Source organism: Dendropsophus ebraccatus, chromosome 2 (genome assembly GCF_027789765.1).
Source record: "Dendropsophus ebraccatus isolate aDenEbr1 chromosome 2, aDenEbr1.pat, whole genome shotgun sequence".
In the NCBI taxonomy this organism is placed as follows: domain Eukaryota; kingdom Metazoa; phylum Chordata; class Amphibia; order Anura; family Hylidae; genus Dendropsophus; species Dendropsophus ebraccatus.
This window is the reverse complement of record NC_091455.1, coordinates 2,544,838-2,567,712: the sequence shown is the minus strand read 5'-3', so window position 1 is coordinate 2,567,712 and position 22,875 is coordinate 2,544,838. Positions and strand designations below refer to the sequence as shown.

The following is a 22,875-nucleotide window of genomic DNA, read 5'->3' as shown; positions in this document are numbered from 1 at the left end:
TGTGGAGTAGGTTTCTGGCTAGTGGGAGCAATGACTAGTAAGTGCATGCAAAAGGACGCTGGTTGACCTCAGGGAGATCAACCAAAACACCGCAGAGACACCATCACGTGTCTCAATGTCAGTGTATTCTAGAACATTGCCCCCTGGGAAATTACTACACCAACCCCTCCGCCTCTCCATAGAGAGAAGAGTCCTCATTACTACACCGACCCCTTCACCTCCTCTCCATAGAGAGAAGAGTCCTCATTACTACACCGACCCCTCCGCCTCTCCATAGAGAGAAGAGTCCTCATTACTACACCGACCCCTCCGCCTCTCTATAGAGAGAAGGATCCTCATTACTACACCGACCCCTCCGCCTCTCTATAGAGAGAAGGATCCTCATTACTACACCGACCCCTCCGCCTCTCTATAGAGAGAAGGATCCTCATTACACCGACCCCCACCTCCCGCCTCTCCAGAGAGAAGAGTCCTCATTACTACACTGACCCCTCCGCCTCTCTATAGAGAGAAGGATCCTCATTACTACACCGACCCCTCCGCCTCTCTATATAGAGAAGGATCCTCATTACTACACCGACCCCTCCGCCTCTCTATATAGAGAAGGATCCTCATTACTACACCGACCCCTCCACCTCTCTATAGAGAGAAGGATCCTCATTACTACACCAACCTCTGTGCCTCTCTATAGAGAGAAGGATCCTCATTACTACACCAACCTCTGTGCCTCTCTATAGAGAGAAGGATCCTCATTACACCGACCCCTCCACCCCCTTATAGAGAAAAGGATCCTCATTACTACAATGACCCCTTCACCTCTCTATAGAGAGAAGGATCCTCATTACTACACCGACCCCTCCACCTCTCTATATAGAGAAGGATCCTCATTACTACACCGACCCCTCCACCTCTCTATAGAGAGAAGGATCCTCATTACTACACCAACCTCTGTGCCTCTCTATAGAGAGAAGGATCCTCATTACTACACCGACCCCTCCGCCTCTCTATAGAGAGAAGGATCCTCATTACTACACGTACCCCTCCTCCGCCTCTCTATAGAGAAGGATCCTCATTACTACAACGACCTCTTCACCTCTCTATAGAGAGAAGGTTCCTTATCACTACAACGACCCTTCCACCTCTCTATAGAGAGAAGGATCCTCATTACTACACCGACCCCTCCGCCTCTCTATAGAGAGAAGGATCCTCATTACTACAACGACCTCTTCACCTCTCTATAGAGAGAAGGTTCCTCATCACTACAACGACCCTTCCACCTCTCTATAGAGAGGCAAGAGGTTGGTGTAGTAATGAGGACTCTTTTCTCTATAGAGAGGCGGAGGGATCTGTATACCCCTGTAAGACCTACACTCACCGGCCACTTTATTAGGTACACCATGCTAGTAACGGGTTGGACCCCCTTTAGCCTTCAGAACTGCCCCAATTCTTGGTGGCATAGATACAACAAGGTGCTGGAAGCTTCCTCAGAGATTTTGGTCCATAGTGACATGATGGCATCACACAGTTGCCGCAGATTTGTCGGCTGCACATCCATGATGCCAATCTCCCGTTCCACCACATCCCAAAGATGCTCTATTGGATTGAGATCTGGTGACTGTGGAGGCCATTGGAGTACAGTGACCTCATTGTCATGTTCAAGAAACCAGTCTGAGATGATTCTAGCTTTATGACATGGCGCATTATCCTGCTGAAAGTAGCCATCAGATGTTGGGTCCATTGTGGTCATAAAGGGATGGACATGGTCAGCAACAATACTCAGGTAGGCTGTGGCGTTGTAACCATGCTCAATTGGTACCAAGGGGCCCAAAGAGTGCCAAGAAAATATTCCCCACACCATGACACCACCACCACCAGACTGAACCGTTGATACAAGGCAGGATGGATCCATGCTTTCATGTTGTTGACGCCAAATTCTGACCCTACCATCCGAATGTCGCAGCAGAAATCGAGACTCATCAGACCAGGCAACGTTTTTCCAATCTTCTACTGTCCAATTTCGATGAGCATGTGCAAATTGTAGCCTCAGTTTCCTGTTCTTAGCTGAGCGGAGTGGCACCCGGTGTGGTCTTCTGCTGCTGTAGCCTATCTGCCTCAGAGTTGGCCGTACTGTGCGGTCAGAGATGCTCTTCTGCCTACCTTGGCTGTAACGGTTGGCTATTTGAGTCACTGTTGCCTTTCTATCAGCTGGAACCAGTCTGCCCATTCTCCTCTGACCTCTGGCATCAACAAGGCATTTCCGCCCACAGAACGGCCGCTCACTGGATGGTTTTTCTTTTTCGGACCATTCTCTGTAAACCCTAGAGATGTTTGTGCGTGAAAATCCCAGTAGATCAGCAGTTTCTGAAATACTCAGACCAGCCCTTCTGGCACCAACAACCATGCCACGTTCAAAGGCCCTAAAATCACCTTTCTTTCCCATACTGATGCTCGGTTTGAACTGCAGGAGATTGTCTTGACCATGTCTACATGCCTAAATGCACTGAGTTGCCGCCATGTGATTGGCTGATTAGAAATTAAGTGGTAACGTGCATTTGGACAGGTGTACCTAATAAAGTGGCCGGTGAGTGTATATACCCTGCATATCTCTGTATACACAATGACCTATATACCCTGTATACACACTGACCTATATACCCTGCATATCCCTGTATACACACTGACCTATATACCCTGTATACACACTGACCTATATACCCTGCATATCCCTGTATACACACTGACCTATATAACCCGCATATCCCTGTATACACACTGACCTATATAACCCGCATATCCCTGTATACACACTGACCTATATACCCTGCATATCCCTGTATACACACTGACCTATATACCCTGTATACACACTGACCTATATACCCCGCATATCTCTGTATACACACTGACCTATATACCCTGCATATCTACCATACGGAATTATGGTAGATTGAAAGACGCCATTACAAAGTCCACCTGTTGCTGAATACAACAATCCCTCCCCCGGCCATGTAGTGGGAAATAACAGAGTTATGGCTCTTAGAAGGCGGGGAGGAAAAAACAAATATGCTAAACTGAAAATTGGCGCGGGTCCTTCAGGCCATTTTAAGCTCTGTCCTTAAAGGGTTAAAGTCCGTCCTATGGTCAGAGGCCTGGGGCCTCCTCCTCCACAGCTCACCCTGCCCTATCCCCGGCTATCCTAATATAAGAGCAGACCCTGTGATATACAAACTCCAACGTATCCACTCACTTCATGTGTTTCTCCCCTGACAGAAACTGACGGACCTTTTCTTCGTCTGGCTTTCTCCACTTTAGATCATTCGGACTGACAGTGGCGACGACTGGATGCAAGAACTGCCTGCGAGCTGTAATGTAATCAAAGTCCGGAGGAGTCCGCTTCTATAAAAGCAGATCAGGGGTCAATAAGAAAGAGTAGGAGGAGGAGATACCCGTCCTGTGATGTGTGAGGAGGAGGAGATACCCGTCCTGTGATGTGTGAGGAGGAGGAGATACCCGTCCTATGATGTGTGAGGAGGAGGAGATACCCGTCCTGTGATGTTTGAGGAGGAGGAGGAGATACCCGTCCTGTGATGTGTGAGGAGGAGGAGATACCAGTCCTGTGATGTGTGAGGAGGAGGAGGAGATACTCGTCCTGTAATGTGTGAGGAGGAGGAAGAGATACCCGTCCTGTGATGTGTGAGGAGGAGGAGGAGATACCCGTCCTGTGATGTGTGAGGAGGAGGAGGAGATACCCGTCCTGTGATGTGTGAGGAGGAGGAGGAGATACCCGTCCTGTGATGTGTGAGGAGGAGGAGATACCCGTCCTGTGATGTGTGAGGAGGAGGAGGAGATACCCGTCCTGTGATGTGTGAGGAGGAGGAAGAGATACCCGTCCTGTGATGTGTGAGGAGGAGGAGGAGATACCCGTCCTGTGATGTGTGAGGAGGAGGAGATACCCGTCCTGTAATGTGTGAGGAGGAGGAGGAGATACCCGTCCTGTAATGTGTGAGGAGGAGGAGGAGATACCCGTCCTGTGATGTGTGAGGAGGAGGAGGAGATACTCGTCCTGTAATGTGTGAGGAGGAGGAAGAGATACCCGTCCTGTGATGTGTGAGGAGGAGGAGGAGAAGATACCCGTCCTGTGATGTGTGAGGATGAGGAGATACCCGTCCTGTGATGTGTGAGGAGGAGGAGATACCGTCCTGTAATGTGTGAGGAAGAGGAGGAGATACCCGTCCTGTGATGTGTGAGGAGGAGATACCCGTCCTGTGATGTGTGAGGAGGAGGAGGAGATACCTGTCCTGTGATGTGTGAGGAGGAGGAGATACCCGTCCTGTGATGTGTGAGGAGGAGATACCCGTCCTGTGATGTGTGAGGAGGAGGAGGAGATACCCGTCCTGTGATGTGTGAGGAGGAGGAGGAGATACCCGTCCTGTGATGTGTGAGGAGGAGGAGGAGATACCCGTCCTGTGATGTGTGAGGAGGAGGAGGAGATACCCGTCCTGTGATGTGTGAGGAGGAGGAGGAGATACCCGTCCTGTGATGTGTGAGGAGGAGGAGATACCCGTCCTGTGATGTGTGAGGAGGAGGAGGAGATACCCGTCCTGTGATGTGTGAGGAGGAGAGATACCCGTCCTGTGATGTGTGAGAGGAGGGAGGAGATACCCGTCCTGTAATGTGTGAGGAGGAGGAGGAGATACCCGTCCTGTGATTGTGTGAGGAGGAGGAGATACCCGTCCTGTGATGTGTGAGGAGGAGGAGGAGATACCCGTCCTGTGATGTGTGAGGAGGAGGAGATACCCGTCCTGTGATGTGTGAGGAGGAGGAGATACCCGTCCTGTGATGTGTGAGGAGGAGATACCCGTCCTGTGATGTGTGAGGAGGAGGAGATACCCGTCCTGTGATGTGTGAGGAGGAGGAGGAGATACCCGTCCTGTGATGTGTGAGGAGGAGGAGATACCCGTCCTGTGATGTGTGAGGAGGAGGAGATACCGTCCTGTAATGTGTGAGGAGGAGGAGGAGATACCCGTCCTGTGATGTGTGAGGAGGAGATACCCGTCCTGTGATGTGTGAGGAGGAGGAGATACCCGTCCTGTGATGTGTGAGGAGGAGGAGATACCCGTCCTGTGATGTGTGAGGAGGAGGAGATACCCGTCCTGTGATGTGTGAGGAGGAGGAGATACCCGTCCTGTGATGTGTGAGGAGGAGGAGATACCCGTCCTGTGATGTGTGATGAGGAGGAGATACCCGTGCCTGTGATGTGTGAGGAGGAGGAGATACCCGTCCTGTAATGTGTGAGGAGGAGGAGGAGATACCCGTCCTGTGATGTGTGAGGAGGAGGAGGATACCCGTCCTGTGATGTGTGAGGAGGAGGAGGAGATACCCGTCCTGTGATGTGTGAGGAGGAGGAGATACCGTCCTGTGATGTGTGAGGAGGAGGATGATACCCGTCCTGTGATGTGTGAGGAGGAGGAGGAGATACCCGTCCTGTGATGTGTGAGGAGGAGGAGATACCCGGTCCTGTGATGTGTGAGGAGGAGGAGATACCCGTCCTGTGATGTGTGAGGAGGAGGAGATACCCGTCCTGTGATGTGTGAGGAGGAGGAGATACCGTCCTGTAATGTGTGAGGAGGAGGAGGAGATACCCGTCCTGTGATGTGTGAGGAGGAGGAGATACCCGTCCTGTGATGTGTGAGGAGGAGGAGGAGATACCCGTCCTGTGATGTGTGAGGAGGAGGAGATACCCGTCCTGTGATGTGTGAGGAGGAGGAGATACCCGTCCTGTGATGTGTGAGGAGGAGATACCCGTCCTGTGATGTGTGAGGAGGAGGAGATACCCGTCCTGTGATGTGTGAGGAGGAGGAGATACCCGTCCTGTGATGTGTGAGGAGGAGGAGATACCCGTCCTGTGATGTGTGAGGAGGAGGAGATACCCGTCCTGTGATGTGTGAGGAGGAGGAGATACCCGTCCTGTGATGTGTGAGGAGGAGGAGATACCCGTCCTGTGATGTGTGAGGAGGAGGAGATACCCGTCCTGTAATGTGTGAGGAGGAGGAGGAGGGGATACCCTTCCTGTGATGTGTGAGGAGGAGGAGATACCCGTCCTGTGATGTGTGAGGAGAAGGAGGAGATACCCGTCCTGTGATGTGTGAGGAGGAGGAGATACCCGTCCTGTGATGAGTGAGGAGGAGGAGATACCCGTCCTGTGATGTGTGAGGAGGAGGAGATACCCGTCCTGTGATGTGTGATGAGGAGGAGATACCCGTCCTGTGATGTGTGAGGAGGAGGAGATACCCGTCCTGTGATGTGTGATGAGGAGGAGATACCCGTCCTGTGATGTGTGAGGAGGAGATACCCGTCCTGTGATGTGTGAGGAGGAGGAGATACCCGTCCTGTGATGTGTGAGGAGGAGGAGATACCCGTCCTGTGATGTGTGAGGAGGAGGAGATACCCGTCCTGTGATGTGTGATGAGGAGGAGATACCCGTCCTGTGATGTGTGAGGAGGAGGAGATACCCGTCCTGTGATGTGTGATGAGGAGGAGATACCCGTCCTGTGATGTGTGAGGAGGAGGAGGAGATACCTGTCCTGTGATGTGTGAGGAGGAGGAGATACCTGTCCTGTGATGTGTGATGAGGAGGAGATACCCGTCCTGTGATGTGTGAGGAGGAGGAGGAGATACCCGTCCTGTGATGTGTGAGGAGGAGACACTCGTCCTGTGATGAAATCTCACCTCGGATTTGATCTCCTGTATGATTCCTTCAATGTTCTTGTGTTTCTGGATCATCTCCAGGGCTTTCTTTCTCCCCAGACCTTTGATCTTTGTGGTGTAATCACATCCCAGGAGGATGCACAGATCAACAAACTGTATGGGGAATAGAGAAGCATCAGGGCGCATCCGCACTCACCGCCGGCCCCTCACACCCCGATGCACTCACCGCCAGCCCCTTATACAGTGACATACTCACCCCCCGTGCCTCATACACCGCTGTACTCACCCCCAACCTCTCATACACCACTGTACTCACCCCCGCCCCCTCATACACCGCTGTACTCACCCCCGCCCCCTCATACACCGTTGTACTCACCCCTAACCTCTTATACACTGCTGTACTCACCCCCAACCTCTCATACACCGCTGTACTCACCCCCCGCGCCTCATACACCGCTGTACTCACCCCCAACCTCTCATACACCGCTGTACTCACCCCCAACCTCTCATACACCACTGTACTCACCCCCGCCCCCTCATACACCGCTGTACTCACCCCCGCCCCCTCATACACCGTTGTACTCACCCCTAACCTCTTATACACCGCTGTACTCACCCCCGGCCCCTCATACACCACTGTACTCACCCCCAACCTCTCATACACCTCTGTATTCACCCCCAACCTCTCATACACCACTGTACTCACCACCGGCCTCTCATACACCTCTGTACTCACCCCCAACCTCTCATACACCACTGTACTCACCACCGGCCTCTCATACACCGCTGTACTCACCCCCGGCTCCTCATACCCCGATGTATTCACCCCCGACTCCTCATACCCCGATGTACTCACCCCCGGCCCCTCATACCCTGCTGTTCTCACCCCTGGCCCCTCACACACTGCCGTAGACAAGGTGAGGATCTGATTCTTATCCCCTATAATACACATGGGCACTCAGCCTACCTGTGTGTATAATATATATATATATATATATATATATATATATATATATGCAAAAAAGGGGTCCGTGGAGCCTCAGTTACGAGTCTCAAAACACGGGAATAGCCAGATATCCCTCTCTCCAGAGAAGGAAGCCCATTGCCAAGGGGTGCCTCCTAGTGGGGAGAGCACCAAACCACCCTGATACGTAGTCCCTCAGGTCCTCACTCTGTTGCGAGCTTTAGGACCCAAATAGGGAAACACCAGGGTGGCCCCTGTGAGTCAAAGTCTAACTCTGTGGCGAGTATAACGACATAAGACAAGGGTTACCAAGGCTAGGCATCCATCCACAGACTGCAGTTTCAGGGTATTTGCCCCTCGTCAGTGTGGAGCAGGATTCTGGCTACTGGGGCAATGATAAATAGACCAACAAAACACAACAATCACTGAACTCTGGAAGCCCTTCTCTGGAGAGAGGGATATCTGGCTATTCCCGTGTTTTGAGACTCGTAACTGAGGCTCCACGGACCCCTTTTTTGCATATTTAAATTTTGTATGGGACAATCAATGGAGACTCGTAAATGAGTACTCCATTGGAATTTTTCACTGTTCTCCCTGAGTTCAGTGATTGTTGTGTTTTGTTGGTATATATATATATATATATATATATATATAGAGAGAGAGAGAGAGAGAGAGAGAGAGAGAGAGAGAGAGAGAGAGATATATAACCGGCTGTGCATGTGTATATTATATATATTGGATAAACGATAGTGGCACTCCGATGTTCGTGGCAAAAACAAAGTGAAACTTTTCTTCAAACACAGACTAGCGACATTTCAGTCCTTCCAGGCACCTGAATACACTCCAATAGGCAGGTGCTATATATATATATATCTCAATATCTTTTACAATCAATTAAGTGCACAATTTCATCTCAATCAAAAATGTAGTAAAATAGTAAAAAATACAGATTGAAGATTGAACCGTGTTATCAAGTGTGGAAGAGAATCTATGCGATTCCTAAAGGTAATTATCATATAGTCCAGAAGTGACAATGTGATTACAATCATAATTATCAGGTAACAATGTGCAGCAGTTGTGGCGATGAGCACAGCATCAGCGCATGTCTATCATACACTCCTTATCCACCATTGGAACGCACGCCAAGTTATGGAGATGAAATCATACATCCGAGATATCAGTGATATCGAGATTCCAGAGATGCCTTATTAGCCTCCTGCGACATTGTGAATATATACACCTCCATGGACCATCAGAAAGGCACTGGTGCCATTGCCCATACTTACCCTTCCTTGTCAGCAAATGCTACTGGAAATGCTTGAAATGCGGTTGACATGTAATTGTTTTGTTTTTTGAGAAAAGTTTTATTTACAAACAAAAGGAACAGCGACGGGCAGTAACGTGGCGCCATCTTATGCAAATTTGTGGAACAGATTGAGGAGACGCCTGTCTGTTTCCCAGCAGCATGCGCAGCATCTTCTGGGCTGCTGGCGTTTCATAGACTACACCGCCCTCCTCTGGAAGGGGACTGAGACTGAGCTGATGCAATTTCGGTGGTTCCTGAACCATCTTGACAGCGAGATACAATTCACAATCACCCATTCTCATTCACAGGCGGTCTTTTTGGATACAGTGGTTCACATAGAGGGAAACAGACTCACCACAGATTTATATGTGAAACTAACCGATAAAAACACTTTACTACATTTTCATTCCAATCATCCACCTAATATGAAGCGTAATCTCCTGAAAAGCCAATTTTTACGGGTAAAAAGAATTGTAACGGATAGCGGTAACTACGAGGCACCAATCGATGGGATAGCCCATCCCTTTCTGAGAGAAGGTCATCCTAACGCATTAGCTCAACAAGATGTTATACAGATTTACCGCACTCCAACATTACCAACCTCTAAGGGAAGCAGGATTCCTTATGTAACTACTTATAATCCTTGTGGCCAAAATTATTACTACTCATCGGCCCATAGTCCAACAGAGTTATCCAGATATCGCAGGTTAAATCAGAGGCCATTAATGTCCTATAAATGTGTGAAAAATATTAGAGACAGAATTGTTCAGTCTGAAATAGCACAACGTAAAGCTACAACATGGGTCTGGGTCCCAGTACCATCGGATGTTGGACATCCAGGGAGAGGTGAACGTTATCCCAGTAATCGATTTACTGTCCTTCTGAGTGGATAATATAGGTGTTGTGGTGGCCATCTACATTGGTATATGTTGGAGAAACCACATATGACGGCAAAACCGGACTGACACAACACATATATACCAGAGGTAAATCTAGACAAGTTCTTCCTGGCAGGGCTTAGAGAAAACGATTTAAAATGATGTTTGTGGATGGAATGGCCGACCTAGCAGAGGGGGACTTCTCAATGCCGAAGAGACGGGAACTTCATTTCACTACATCAATTACATTCTTTAAAAGCCAATGGAGTGAATGTGGAGGACCCAATTCTACCTAGATATTCTTCCGTTTGCATAGACTTCCCATGCTTGCTTCCCACTGGTTCAGTTCCTATTCTTTGTGTTATGCTTCAATACACTGTAAAACATACATATTACTTTACATATATATTTATATTTTTTTCTATTTATGCACAGACTTTTCAAGCTCCTTTATTGTAACAGAATGATGGCCGCCACTGAAGGTGATTCCTGCATCAGCAACTATTACATCACAATGGTTGTTCCTTTGCATTGCTTGGGTGACATTACTTGTGCTCTATTACCCCTACGTAAATACACAGGTGGTGAAGTGTGGATGAAACTGGGCATTTGGCCTTCGAGCCCCCAAGGAAGGGACTGCTGACCTTTGGACTGGACTCTGTTCGGGTTAGTCGTCCTATATTGTTCTGCGTTTTGCTGGCTGGCAGGACGGATCAGTGTCCGTGTTAAAAGGTAGGCTCTGCGATAGCGCTGTACAATAGTGAGTATCTATGCTTTTTCACCGGTCCTGAAATAGTTACATGGGTTGGTGTACTGGTTACTTAGTTACAAGCACAGTCCTTGCGTTCCATCTTGGCGTGCGTTCCAATGGTGGATAAGGAGTGTATGATAGACATGCGCTGATGCTGTGCTCATCGCCACAACTGCTGCACATTGTTACCTGATAATTATGATTGTAATCACATTGCTACTTCTGGACTATATGATAATTACCTTTAGGAATCGCATAGATTCTCTTCCACACTTGATAACACGGTTGAAATCCTGGATTTTTTACTATACTTGTAAATTTTTGATTGAGATGAAATTGTGCACTTAATTGATTGTGAAAGATTTTGATATATATAGCACCTGCCTATTGGAGTGTACAGTCATGGCCAAAAGTTCTGAGAATGACACAAATCCTCTATTTTCCCATGCTCTGCTGCCCTCTGGTTTTTATGTGTTTGTCAGATGTTTTTATCACATACAGAAACATAATTGCAATCATATTCTGAGTAACAGAAGCTTATACTGACAGCTAGATGAGTTACTGCAGCAAGTCTATAATATTTGCAGTGTTGGCCGTTCTTCAGGACCTCTGCAATTCTCCCCGGCTGCTCTCATACAACTGCTGGACCAAATCCTGACTGATAGCCGTCCATTCTTGCACAATCAATGCTTGCATTCATAATTTGTTGGTTTTTGTTTGTCCACCCGTCTCTTGATGATTGACCACAAGTTCTTAATGGGATTAAGATTTGGGGAGTTTCCAGGCCATGGACCCAAAATCTCTCTGTTTTGTTAGCTGAGCCATTTAGTTATCACCTTTGCTTTATGGCAAGGTGCTCCATCATGCTGAAAAGGCATTGTTGGTGGCCAAACTGCTCTTGGACGGTTGGGAGAAGTTGCTCTTAGAGGACATTTGCCACGAACATTGGAGTGCCGCTATAGTTTATCCAGTATCTATCTGAATAGACACCTGCGGTCAAGGTGCTGACAGCTGGCACCATATCTACACTATTTCTAGAGTGCTGCGTCATTTTGTGAAAGTATATATATATATATATATATATATATATATATATATATATAATATACACATATATCCCCTATAATATACATGGACTCTCACCCTACCTGTGCATATACGGCTGTAGATGTGTGCATATATATAATATATATGGAGATAGGTCTCTGTTGGCTGTAGATATATATATATATATATATATATATATATATATATATATTATATATTTATACAAAGCTAAATTCCGCAGCACACCAGCTTCAAGTGAAAAAAAAATTGGTATTTATTTCATGTAGCAAAAATAACAGGAGAGATGCAACGTTTCTGTCTTCTCACAAGACCGTTATCAAGCTTGATAACGGTCTTGTGAGAAGACAGAATACGTTGCATCTCTCCTGTTATTTTTGCTACATGCAATAAATACCACTCTTTTTTCACCTGAAGCTGGTGTGCTGCGGAATTTTGCTTTGTATCTGTTGGGATCCCATGCCAAGGGACTTACTCTGTAAAGCACCCGCCACTTGGAGAGAGAGAGAGAGAGAGAGAGATAGATAGATAGATAGATAGATAGGAGATAGATAGATAGATAGATAGATAGGAGATAGATAGGAGATAGATAGATAGATAGATAGATAGATAGATAGATAGATAGATAGATAGGAGATAGATAGGAGATAGATAGATAGATAGATAGATAGATAGATAGATAGATAGATAGATAGATAGGTGACTGTCGGCTGTAGATGTGTTATATATATGGGGATAGGTGACTGTCTGCTGTAGATTTATCTATATATAGGGATAGGTTTCTGTCAGATGTAGATGTGTATATATATGGGGATAGGTGTCTGTCGGCTGTAGATATGTATGTGTGTATATATATATATATATATATATATAGTGACAGGATCAGGGGCAAAGTAGTGGATGGAATGTATGTTTCACCAAGGTTCCTGTCATATGTTTGTTAAATAAGCCGCCAGGGAGTTAGCGTAGCAAGGAGACTGGTTATTTGCTATAGGTTTTGGCAAGGACTGGATAAAGGGCCTGGCTGCTTTGGAGTAGGGGAGAGATGGGTGGGCTCCTACTCCACTTGGCCACTCCAGGTATTGGTGTGTTATAACAGGGCAGACAGCTCACAGGATGGTGGCTCTATCTGCTCCTGGGTAAAGTCTCATTGTGAGTACACTGTGCTGCAGGCTTTGCTGGAGAGCTGTGCAGTAGGCTCTGCTCTGGTCAGTGAGTTGATAACTGTTTAGTTAGTCGCCAGATGGCGTAGGTTTTCTGTTTGTATTATTGTTTATTTTATCTGCTGCAAAGAAAAATAAAACTGGTTGCGGCCAGATGCACCTTACTTGCTGGTGTGGACTGTGTTTTGTGCCATAAAGCGTCTATCTACCCCAGGAGATGGTGATCCCATGAGCTAATCCCCTCACAACATATCTAGGGATAGGTGACTGTCGGCTGTACATGTGTGTGTGAGTGTGCGTGCTTGTCTGTATGTATATATATATATATATATATATATATATATATATATATGAGGATAGGTGACTGTCGGCTGTAGATGTATGTGTGTGTGTGTATATATATATACACTCACCGGCCACTTTATTAGGTACACCTGTCCAACTGCACATTACCACTTAATTTCTAATCAGCCAATCACATGGCGGCAACTCAGTGCATTTAGGCATGTAGACATGGTCAAGACAATCTCCTGCAGTTCAAACCGAGCATCAGTATGGGGAAGAAAGGTGATTTGAGGCCTTTGAACGTGGCATGATTGTTGGTGCCAGAAGGGCTGGTCTGAGTATTTCAGAAACTGCTGATCTACTGGGATTTTCACGCACAACCATCTCTAGGGTTTACAGAGAATGGTCCGAAAAAGAAAAACCACCCAGTGAGCGGCAGTTCTGTGGGCGGAAATGCCTTGTTGATGCCAGAGGTCAGAGGAGAATGGGCAGACTGGTTCCAGCTGATAGAAAGGCAACAGTGACTCAAATAGCCAACCGTTACAGCCAAGGTAGGCAGAAGAGCATCTCTGATCGCACAGTACGGCCAACTTTGAGGCAGATGGGCTACAGCAGCAGAAGACCACACCGGGGGCCACTCCGCTCAGCTAAGAACAGGAAACTGAGGCTACAATTTGCACAAGCTCATCGAAATTGGACAGTAGAAGATTGGAAAAACGTTGCCTGGTCTGATGAGTCTCGATTTCTGCTGCGACATTCGGATGGTAGGGTCAGAATTTGGCGTCAACAACATGAAAGCGTGGATCCATCCTGCCTTGTATCAACGGTTCAGGCTGGTGGTGGTGGTGTCATGGTGTGGGGAATATTTTCTTGGCACTCTTTGGGCCCCTTGGTACCAATTGAGCATGGTTACAACGCCACAGCCTACCTGAGTATTGTTGCTGACCATGTCCATCCCTTTATGACCACAATGGACCCAACATCTGATGGCGACTTTCAGCAGGATAATGCGCCATGTCATACAGCTAGAATCATCTCAGACTGGTTTCTTGAACATGACAATGAGGTCACTGTACTCCAATGGCCTCCACAGTCACCAGATCTCAATCCAATAGAGCATCTTTGGGATGTGGTGGAACGGGAGATTGGCATCATGGATGTGCAGCCGACAAATCTGCGGCAACTGTGTGATGTCATCATGTCACTATGGACCAAAATCTCTGAGGAAGCTTCCAGCACCTTGTTGTATCTATGCCACCAAGAATTGGGGCAGTTCTGAGGGCAAAAGGGGGTCCAACCTGTTACTAGCATGGTGTACCTAATAAAGTGGCCGCTGAGTGTATATATGTATATATATATATATATATATATATATATATATGAGGATAGGTGACTGATGAGGATAGGTGACTGCCGGCTGTAGATGTATGTGTGTGTATATATATATATATATATATATATATATATATATATATATATGTATATATATATGAGGATAGGTGACTGTTGGTTGTAGATGTATGTGTGTATATATATATATATATATATATATGTATATATATGAGGATAGGTGACTGTTGGTTGTAGATGTATGTGTGTATATATAAATAGAGAGAGAGAGATAGGCGACTGTCGCCTGTAGGTGTGTGTGTGTGTGTGTATATATATATATATATATATATATATATATATAGTGATAGGTGACTGTCAGCTGTAGACATGTGTATATATATATATATATATATATGTCTGCTACTTATCCGCATAGGCGGGTGATGATACTGGGGCAAGACGCGGACCTCTACCTATAGGGGACGTCTTTCAGAAGTTGCAGTTGTGCTCAGGACAGAAGGGATCGGTCACTCACCTGTTCTTTACTCAGATTCAGGTTACTCAGGATTGTCGGTAAATCATATTCTTTTATTACTCTGAAGATGAAAACACAAGAAGGAACAAGTGTGAGAAGTAGGAGACTGTCCCCGGGGGAAGAAGCCGCCCCCAGCCGCAATCCTACCGTCATCCTGACCTATGTATCCTCCCCGCTGCTGCCGGAAGGTCACCTGATCACCCACCATGGTGTAACAGTAACAACACCGCAGCTGCTGCCGGAAGGTCACCTGATCACCCACCATGGTGTAACAGTAACAACACCGCAGCTGCTGCCGGAAGGTCACCTGATCACCCACCATGGTGTAACAGTAACACCGCAGCTGCTGCCGGAAGGTCACCTGATCACCCACCATGGTGTAACAGTACAACACCGCAGCTGCTGCCGGAAGGTCACCTGATCACCCACCATGGTGTAACAGTAACAACACCCGCAGCTGCTGCCGGAAGGTCACCTGATCACCCACCATGGTGTAACAGTAACAACACCGCAGCTGCTGCCGGAAGGTCACCTGATCACCCACCATGGTGTAACAGTAACAACACCGCAGCTGCTGCCGGAAGGTCACCTGATCACCCACCATGGTGTAACAGTAACAACACCGCAGCTGCTGTCGGAAGGTCACCTGATCACTTACCATGGTGTAACAGTAACAACACCGCAGCTGCTGCCGGAAGGTCACCTGATCACCCACCATGATGTAACAGCAACAACACCGCAGCTGCTGCCGGAAGGTCACCTGATCACCCACCATGGTGTAACAGTAACAACACCGCAGCTGCTGCCGGAAGGTCACCTGATCACCCACCATGGTGTAACAGTAACAACACCGCAGCTGCTGCCGGAAGGTCACCTGATCACCCACCATGGTGTAACAGTAACAACACCGCAGCTGCTGCCGGAAGGTCACCTGATCACCCACCATGGTGTAACAGTAACACCGCAGCTGCTGCCGGAAGGTCACCTGATCACCCACCATGGTGTAACAGTAACAACACCGCAGCTGCTGCCGGAAGGTCACCTGATCACCCAACATGGTGTAACAGTAACAACACCGCAGCTGCTGCCGGAAGGTCACCTGATCACCCACCATGGTGTAACAGTAACAACACCGCAGCTGCTGCCGGAAGGTCACCTGATCACCCACCATGGTGTAACAGTAACAACACCGCAGCTGCGGCCGGAAGGTCACCTGATCACCCACCATGGTGTAACAGTAACAACACCGCAGCTGCTGCCGGAAGGTCACCTGATCACCCACCATGGTGTAACAGTAACAACACCGCAGCTGCTGCCGGAAGGTCACCTGATCACCCACCATGGTGTAACAGTAACACCGCAGCTGCTGCCGGAAGGTCACCTGATCACCCACCATGGTGTAACAGTAACAACACCGCAGCTGCTGCCGGAAGGTCACCTGATCACCCACCATGGTGTAACAGTAACACCGCAGCTGCTGCCGGAAGGTCACCTGATCACTTACCATGGTGTAACAGTAACAACACCGCAGCTGCTGCCGGAAGGTCACCTGATCACCCACCATGGTGTAACAGTAACAACACCGCAGCTGCTGCCGGAAGGTCACCTGATCACCCACCATGGTGTAACAGTAACAACACCGCAGCTGCTGCCGGAAGGTCACCTGATCACCCACCATGGTGTAACAGTAACAACACCGCAGCTGCTGCCGGAAGGTCACCTGATCACCCACCATGGTGTAACAGTAACAACACCGCAGCTGCTGCCGGAAGGTCACCTGATCACCCACCATGGTGTAACAGTAACAACACCGCAGCTGCTGCCGGAAGGTCACCTGATCACCCACCCTGGTGTACCACTAACACCGCAGCTGCTGCCGGAAGGTCACCTGATCACCCACCATGGTGTAACAGTAACAACACCGCAGCTGCTGCCGGAAGGTCACCTGATCACTTACCATGGTGTAACAGTAACAACACCGCAGCTGCTGCCGGAAGGTCACCTGATCACCCACCATGGTGTAACAGTAACAACACCGCAGCTGCTGCCGGAAGGTCACCTGATCACCCACCATGGTGTAACAGTAACAACACCGCAGCTGCTGCCGGAAGGTCACCTGATCACCCACCATGGTGTAACAGTAACAACACCGCAGCTGCTGCCGGAAGGTCACCTGATCACTTACCATGGTGTAACAGTAACAACACCGCAGCTGTTGCCGGAAGGTCACCTGATCACCCACCATGGTGTAACAGTAACAACACCGCAGCTGCTGCCGGAAGGTCACCTGATCACCCACCATGGTATAACAGTAACAACACCGCAGCTGCTGCCGGAAGGTCACCTGATCACCCAACATGGTGTAACAGTAACAACACCGCAGCTGCTGCCGGAAGGTCACCTGATCACCCACCATGGTGTAACAGTAACAACACCGCAGCTGCTGCCGGAAGGTCACCTGATCACCCACCATGGTGTAACAGTAACAACACCGCAGCTGCTGCCGGAAGGTCACCTGATCACCCACCATGGTGTACACAGGCAGCTATGACACGTCTAGTGACCTGTCTAGTAATGTCACATGTGATGTCACTTACATGTTCTTGTCAGCCTTCAGGTTTCGGATGAGGCGACAGCAGCTGAACGGCAGAGCGTCCATGTCCTCGGTCACCGCGCCCCACGCCACCTTCTCTACCACCAGATGAGCGCAGGTGGCTTCCGCTTCACTGGGGGCCTGGCAGTAAAGGAAAGAGGAGCAGCTCAAGTATCAGTGACATCATATCGATGACATCACTGCCTGACTGTTGTGAAGCAGGGGGTAGTGCTCCCAGCAGCCAATAGTAAAACATAAAACATTACTGATGTGTTACAAAGGCATGACTGATCACTAGGCGGAGCCGGGAGAAGAGCCTGGATGACGCTTCCCTCTATGTCTTACTATATATGACTAGTGACAAGTGTGGTCGCCCTGGTAGGTAGGTGGAGTCGGGAGAAGAGCCTGGATGACGCTTCCCTCTATGTCTTACTATATATGACTAGTGACAAGTGTGGTCGCCCTGGTAGGTAGGTGGAGCCGGGAGAAGAGCCTGGATGACGCTTCCCTCTCTGTCTTACTATATATGACTAGTGACTGGTGTGGTCGTCCTGATCAGTAGGTGGAGCCGGGAGAAGAGCCTGGATGACGCTTCCCTCTCTGTCTTACTATATATGACTAGTGACTGGTGTGGTCGTCCTGATCAGTAGGTGGAGCCGGGAGAAGAGCCTGGATGACGCTTCCCTCTATGTCTTACTATATATGACTAGTGACTGGTGTGGTCGTCCTGATCAGTAGGTGGAGCCGGGAGAAGAGCCTGGATGACGCTTCCCTCTCTGTCTTACTATATATGACTAGTGACTGGTGTGGTCGTCCTGATCAGTAGGTGGAGCCGGGAGAAGAGCCTGGATGACGCTTCCCTCTATGTCTTACTATATATGACTAGTGACTGGTGTGGTCGTCCTGATCAGTAGGTGGAGCCGGGAGAAGAGCCTGGATGACGCTTCCCTCTATGTCTTACTATATATGACTAGTGACTGGTGTGGTCGTCCTGATCAGTAGGTGGAGCCGGGAGAAGAGCCTGGATGACGCTTCCCTCTCTGTCTTACTATATATGACTAGTGACTGGTGTGGTCGTCCTGATCAGTAGGTGGAGCCGGGAGAAGAGCCTGGATGACGCTTCCCTCTATGTCTTACTATATATGACTAGTGACTGGTGTGGTCGTCCTGATCAGTAGGTGGAGCCGGGAGAAGAGCCTGGATGACGCTTCCCTCTATGTCTTACTATATATGACTAGTGACTGGTGTGGTCGTCCTGATCAGTAGGTGGAGCCGGGAGAAGAGCCTGGATGACGCTTCCCTCTATGTCTTACTATATATGACTAGTGACTGGTGTGGTCGTCCTGATCAGTAGGTGGAGCCGGGAGAAGAGCCTGGATGACGCTTCCCTCTATGTCTTACTATATATGACTAGTGACTGGTGTGGTCGTCCTGATCAGTAGGTGGAGCCGGGAGAAGAGCCTGGATGACGCTTCCCTCTATGTCTTACTATATATGACTAGTGACTGGTGTGGTCGTCCTGATCAGTAGGTGGAGCCGGGAGAAGAGCCTGGATGACGCTTCCCTCTATGTCTTACTATATATGACTAGTGACTGGTGTGGTCGCCCTGGTAGGTAGGTGGAGCCAGGAGAAGAGCCTGGATGACGCTTCCCTCTATGTCTTACTATATATGACTAGTGACTGGTGTGGTCGTCCTGATCAGTAGGTGGAGCCGGGAGAAGAGCCTGGATGACGCTTCCCTCTATGTCTTACTATATATGACTAGTGACAAGTGTGGTCGTCCTGATCAGTAGGTGGAGCCGGGAGAAGAGCCTGGATGACGCTTCCCTCTATGTCTTACTATATATCACTAGTGACTGGTGTGGTCGTCCTGATCAGTAGGTGGAGCCGGGAGAAGAGCCTGGATGACGCTTCCCTCTATGTCTTACTATATATGACTAGTGACTGGTGTGGTCGTCCTGATCAGTAGGTGGAGCCGGGAGAAGAGCCTGGATGACGCTTCCCTCTCTATCTTACTATATATGACTAGTGACTGGTGTGGTCGTCCTGATCAGTAGGTGGAGCCGGGAGAAGAGCTCTGATGACACTTCCCTCTCTATCTTACTATATATGACTAGTGACAAGTGTGGTCGCCCTGGTAGGTAGGTGGAGCCGGGAGAAGAGCCTGGATGACGCTTCCCTCTATGTCTTACTATATATCACTAGTGACTGGTGTGGTCGTCCTGATCAGTAGGTGGAGCCGGGAGAAGAGCCTGGATGACGCTTCCCTCTCTATCTTACTATAGATGACTAGTGACTGGTGTGGTCGTCCTGATCAGTAGGTGGAGCCGGGAGAAGAGCCTGGATGACGCTTCCCTCTATGTCTTACTATATATCACTAGTGACTGGTGTGGTCGTCCTGATCACTAGGCGGAGCCGGGAGAAGAGCCTGGATGACGCTTCCCTCTATGTCTTACTATATATGACTAGTGACTGGTATGGTCGTCCTGATCAGTAGGTGGAGCCGGGAGAAGAGCCTGGATGACGCTTCCCTCTCTATCTTACTATATATCACTAGTGACAAGTGTGGTCGCCCTGGTAGGTAGGTGGAGCCGGGAGAAGAGCCTGGATGACGCTTCCCTCTATGTCTTACTATATATGACTAGTGACTGGTGTGGTCGTCCTGATCACTAGGCGGAGCCGGGAGAAGAGCCTGGATGACGCTTCCCTCTATGTCTTACTATATATGACTAGTGGACTGGTGTGGTCGCCCTGGTAGGTAGGTGGAGCCGGGAGAAGAGCCTGGATGACGCTTCCCTCTCTGTCTTACTATATATGACTAGTGACTGGTGTGGTCGTCCTGATCAGTAGGTGGAGCCGGGAGAAGAGCCTGGATGACGCTTCCCTCTATGTCTTACTATATATGACTAGTGACAAGTGTGGTCGCCCTGGTAGGTAGGTGGAGCCGGGAGAAGAGCCTGGATGACGCTTCCCTCTCTGTCTTACTATATATGACTAGTGACAAGTGTGGTCGTCCTGATCAGTAGGTGGAGCCGGGAGAAGAGCCTGGATGACGCTTCCCTCTCTGTCTTACTATATATGACTAGTGACTGGTGTGGTCGTCCTGATCAGTAGGTGGAGCCGGGAGAAGAGCCTGGATGACGCTTCCCTCTATGTCTTACTATATATGACTAGTGACTGGTGTGGTCGTCCTGATCAGTAGGTGGAGCCGGGAGAAGAGCCTGGATGACGCTTCCCTCTATGTCTTACTATATATGACTAGTGACTGGTGTGGTCGTCCTGATCAGTAGGTGGAGCCGGGAGAAGAGCCTGGATGACGCTTCCCTCTCTGTCTTACTATATATGACTAGTGACTGGTGTGGTCGTCCTGATCAGTAGGTGGAGCCGGGAGAAGAGCTCAGATGACGCTTCCCTCTCTATCTTACTATAGATGACTAGTGACTGGTGTGGTCGTCCTGATCAGTAGGTGGAGCCGGGAGAAGAGCCTGGATGACGCTTCCCTCTATGTCTTACTATATATGACTAGTGACTGGTGTGGTCGTCCTGATCAGTAGGTGGAGCCGGGAGAAGAGCCTGGATGACACTTCCCTCTATGTCTTACTATATATGACTAGTGACAAGTGTGGTCGCCCTGGTAGGTAGGTGGAGCCGGGAGAAGAGCCTGGATGATGCTTCCCTCTATGTCTTACTATATATGACTAGTGACTGGTGTGGTCGCCCTGGTAGGTAGGTGGAGCCGGGAGAAGAGCTCAGATGACGCTTCCCTCTCTATCTTACTATAGATGACTAGTCACTGGTGTGTTCGCCCTGGTCACAAACCGCTGACACCTGCGTGACATGTCATAAAAAAAGATGGTGTTAAACAAGTTAACTCAACTCTCGGAATATGGAGGCGACCTGTGTCCGGAGGCGTCTTTAGGGTGTGATAGGGCAATAGCCGGGTGTGCTGCACTGAGTGTTACCTGTATATAGGGGGTAATGGGGCAATAGCCGGGTGTGGTGCACTGAGTGTTTCCTGTATATAGGGGGTAATGGGGTAGTAGCCAGGTGTGGTGCACTATTACCTGTATACAGTGGCGGTCTTTGGCACCAAGCACCCCAAGCGATCGCTTGGGGCCCCCAACATCCAGGGGGGCCCCCATGCCCCGCTCTTTTGCCCAAGACCACTGGACAGGGCCGCTGCCCCGCTCGCTGCTGCCATCTGAACTGTTACTATGAGCACTCGTAATGAGCGCTCATAGTTACATGCAGCAGCACTGACAGGGCGGGAGACATTGGCTCCCTTCCTGTCAGTCACTCTTGTGGCTGCAGAAAGTGTTTTCCCTGCAGTCACAAGTGGCGGCTTTGTCCTTGTGGTGCCGGCGCTGTGACATCACTGGAGCATCGGCGCCAGGACAAGGGGAGTGCGGCCTCTTGTGATCGCAGGGAAAACCCTTCCTGCGGCCACAAGATTGAAGAGAAGAGGAGACGCCTGGACACAGGTGAGTATAAGTGTTTGTTTGATTGTGTTATATACTATATGGGAGGGAGAGCACACAGGGGTCTGTGTAACTGGGGGAGCGCACATCGGGGGTCTATATAAATGGGGGAGCACACGGGGGGGCAATATAACAGGTGGAGCACACACGGGGGGCTATATATAACTGGGGGAGCACACAGGGGGATATAGACTACTGGGGCTTCACAGAGGGGTCTATATACTACTGGGGCAGCACACAGGGGGTCTATATACTACTTGGGGCAGCAGAATGGGGTCTATATACAACTTGGAGAGCACACAGGAGGTCTATATCCAAGTGAGGGAGCACACGGGGGGCTATATACTACTGAGGGAGCACACAGGGGGTCTATATACTACTAGTGGAGCACACAGGGGTCTATATACTACTGGTGGTGCACACAGGGGGTCTATATACTACTGGGGGAACATACAGGGGGTCTATATACTACTGGGGGGAACATACAGGGGGTCTATATACTACTGGGGGAACATACAGGGGTCTATATACTACTGGGAGAACATACAGGAGTCTATATACTACTGGTGAGGCACACAGGTGGTCTATATACTGCTGGGGGAAGCACACAGGGGGTCTATATATAACTGGGGGAGCACACAGGGGTCTGTATACTACTGGGGCAGCACACAAGCGGTCTATATAACACTGGTGGGGCACACAGGGGGTCTATATACTACTGGGGGAACCACACAGGGGGTTTATATACTACTGGAGGAGCACACAGGGGTCTATATCCAAGTGGTGGAGCACACAGGGGGGCTATATCCAAGTGTG

The 22,875-nt window shown here is 49.1% G+C and overlaps 1 protein-coding gene across 2 annotated transcripts in view; it reads right to left on the bottom strand.

Annotated features, from left to right (window-relative positions):
* LOC138782920 (kinesin-like protein KIFC3) overlaps positions 1-22,875 on the bottom strand; it is a 158,595-nt gene that overhangs the window by 115,074 nt on the left and 20,646 nt on the right. For both annotated transcript variants that reach the window (XM_069956906.1, XM_069956907.1), the window contains 4 exons: positions 17,585-17,721; positions 14,988-15,048; positions 6,730-6,861; positions 3,248-3,396 (listed from right to left, as the gene is read on the bottom strand). In XM_069956906.1, coding sequence (XP_069813007.1) covers positions 3,248-3,396; positions 6,730-6,861; positions 14,988-15,048; positions 17,585-17,721 — 479 coding nt within the window. The remainder of the gene's footprint in view (positions 1-3,247; positions 3,397-6,729; positions 6,862-14,987; positions 15,049-17,584; positions 17,722-22,875) is intronic.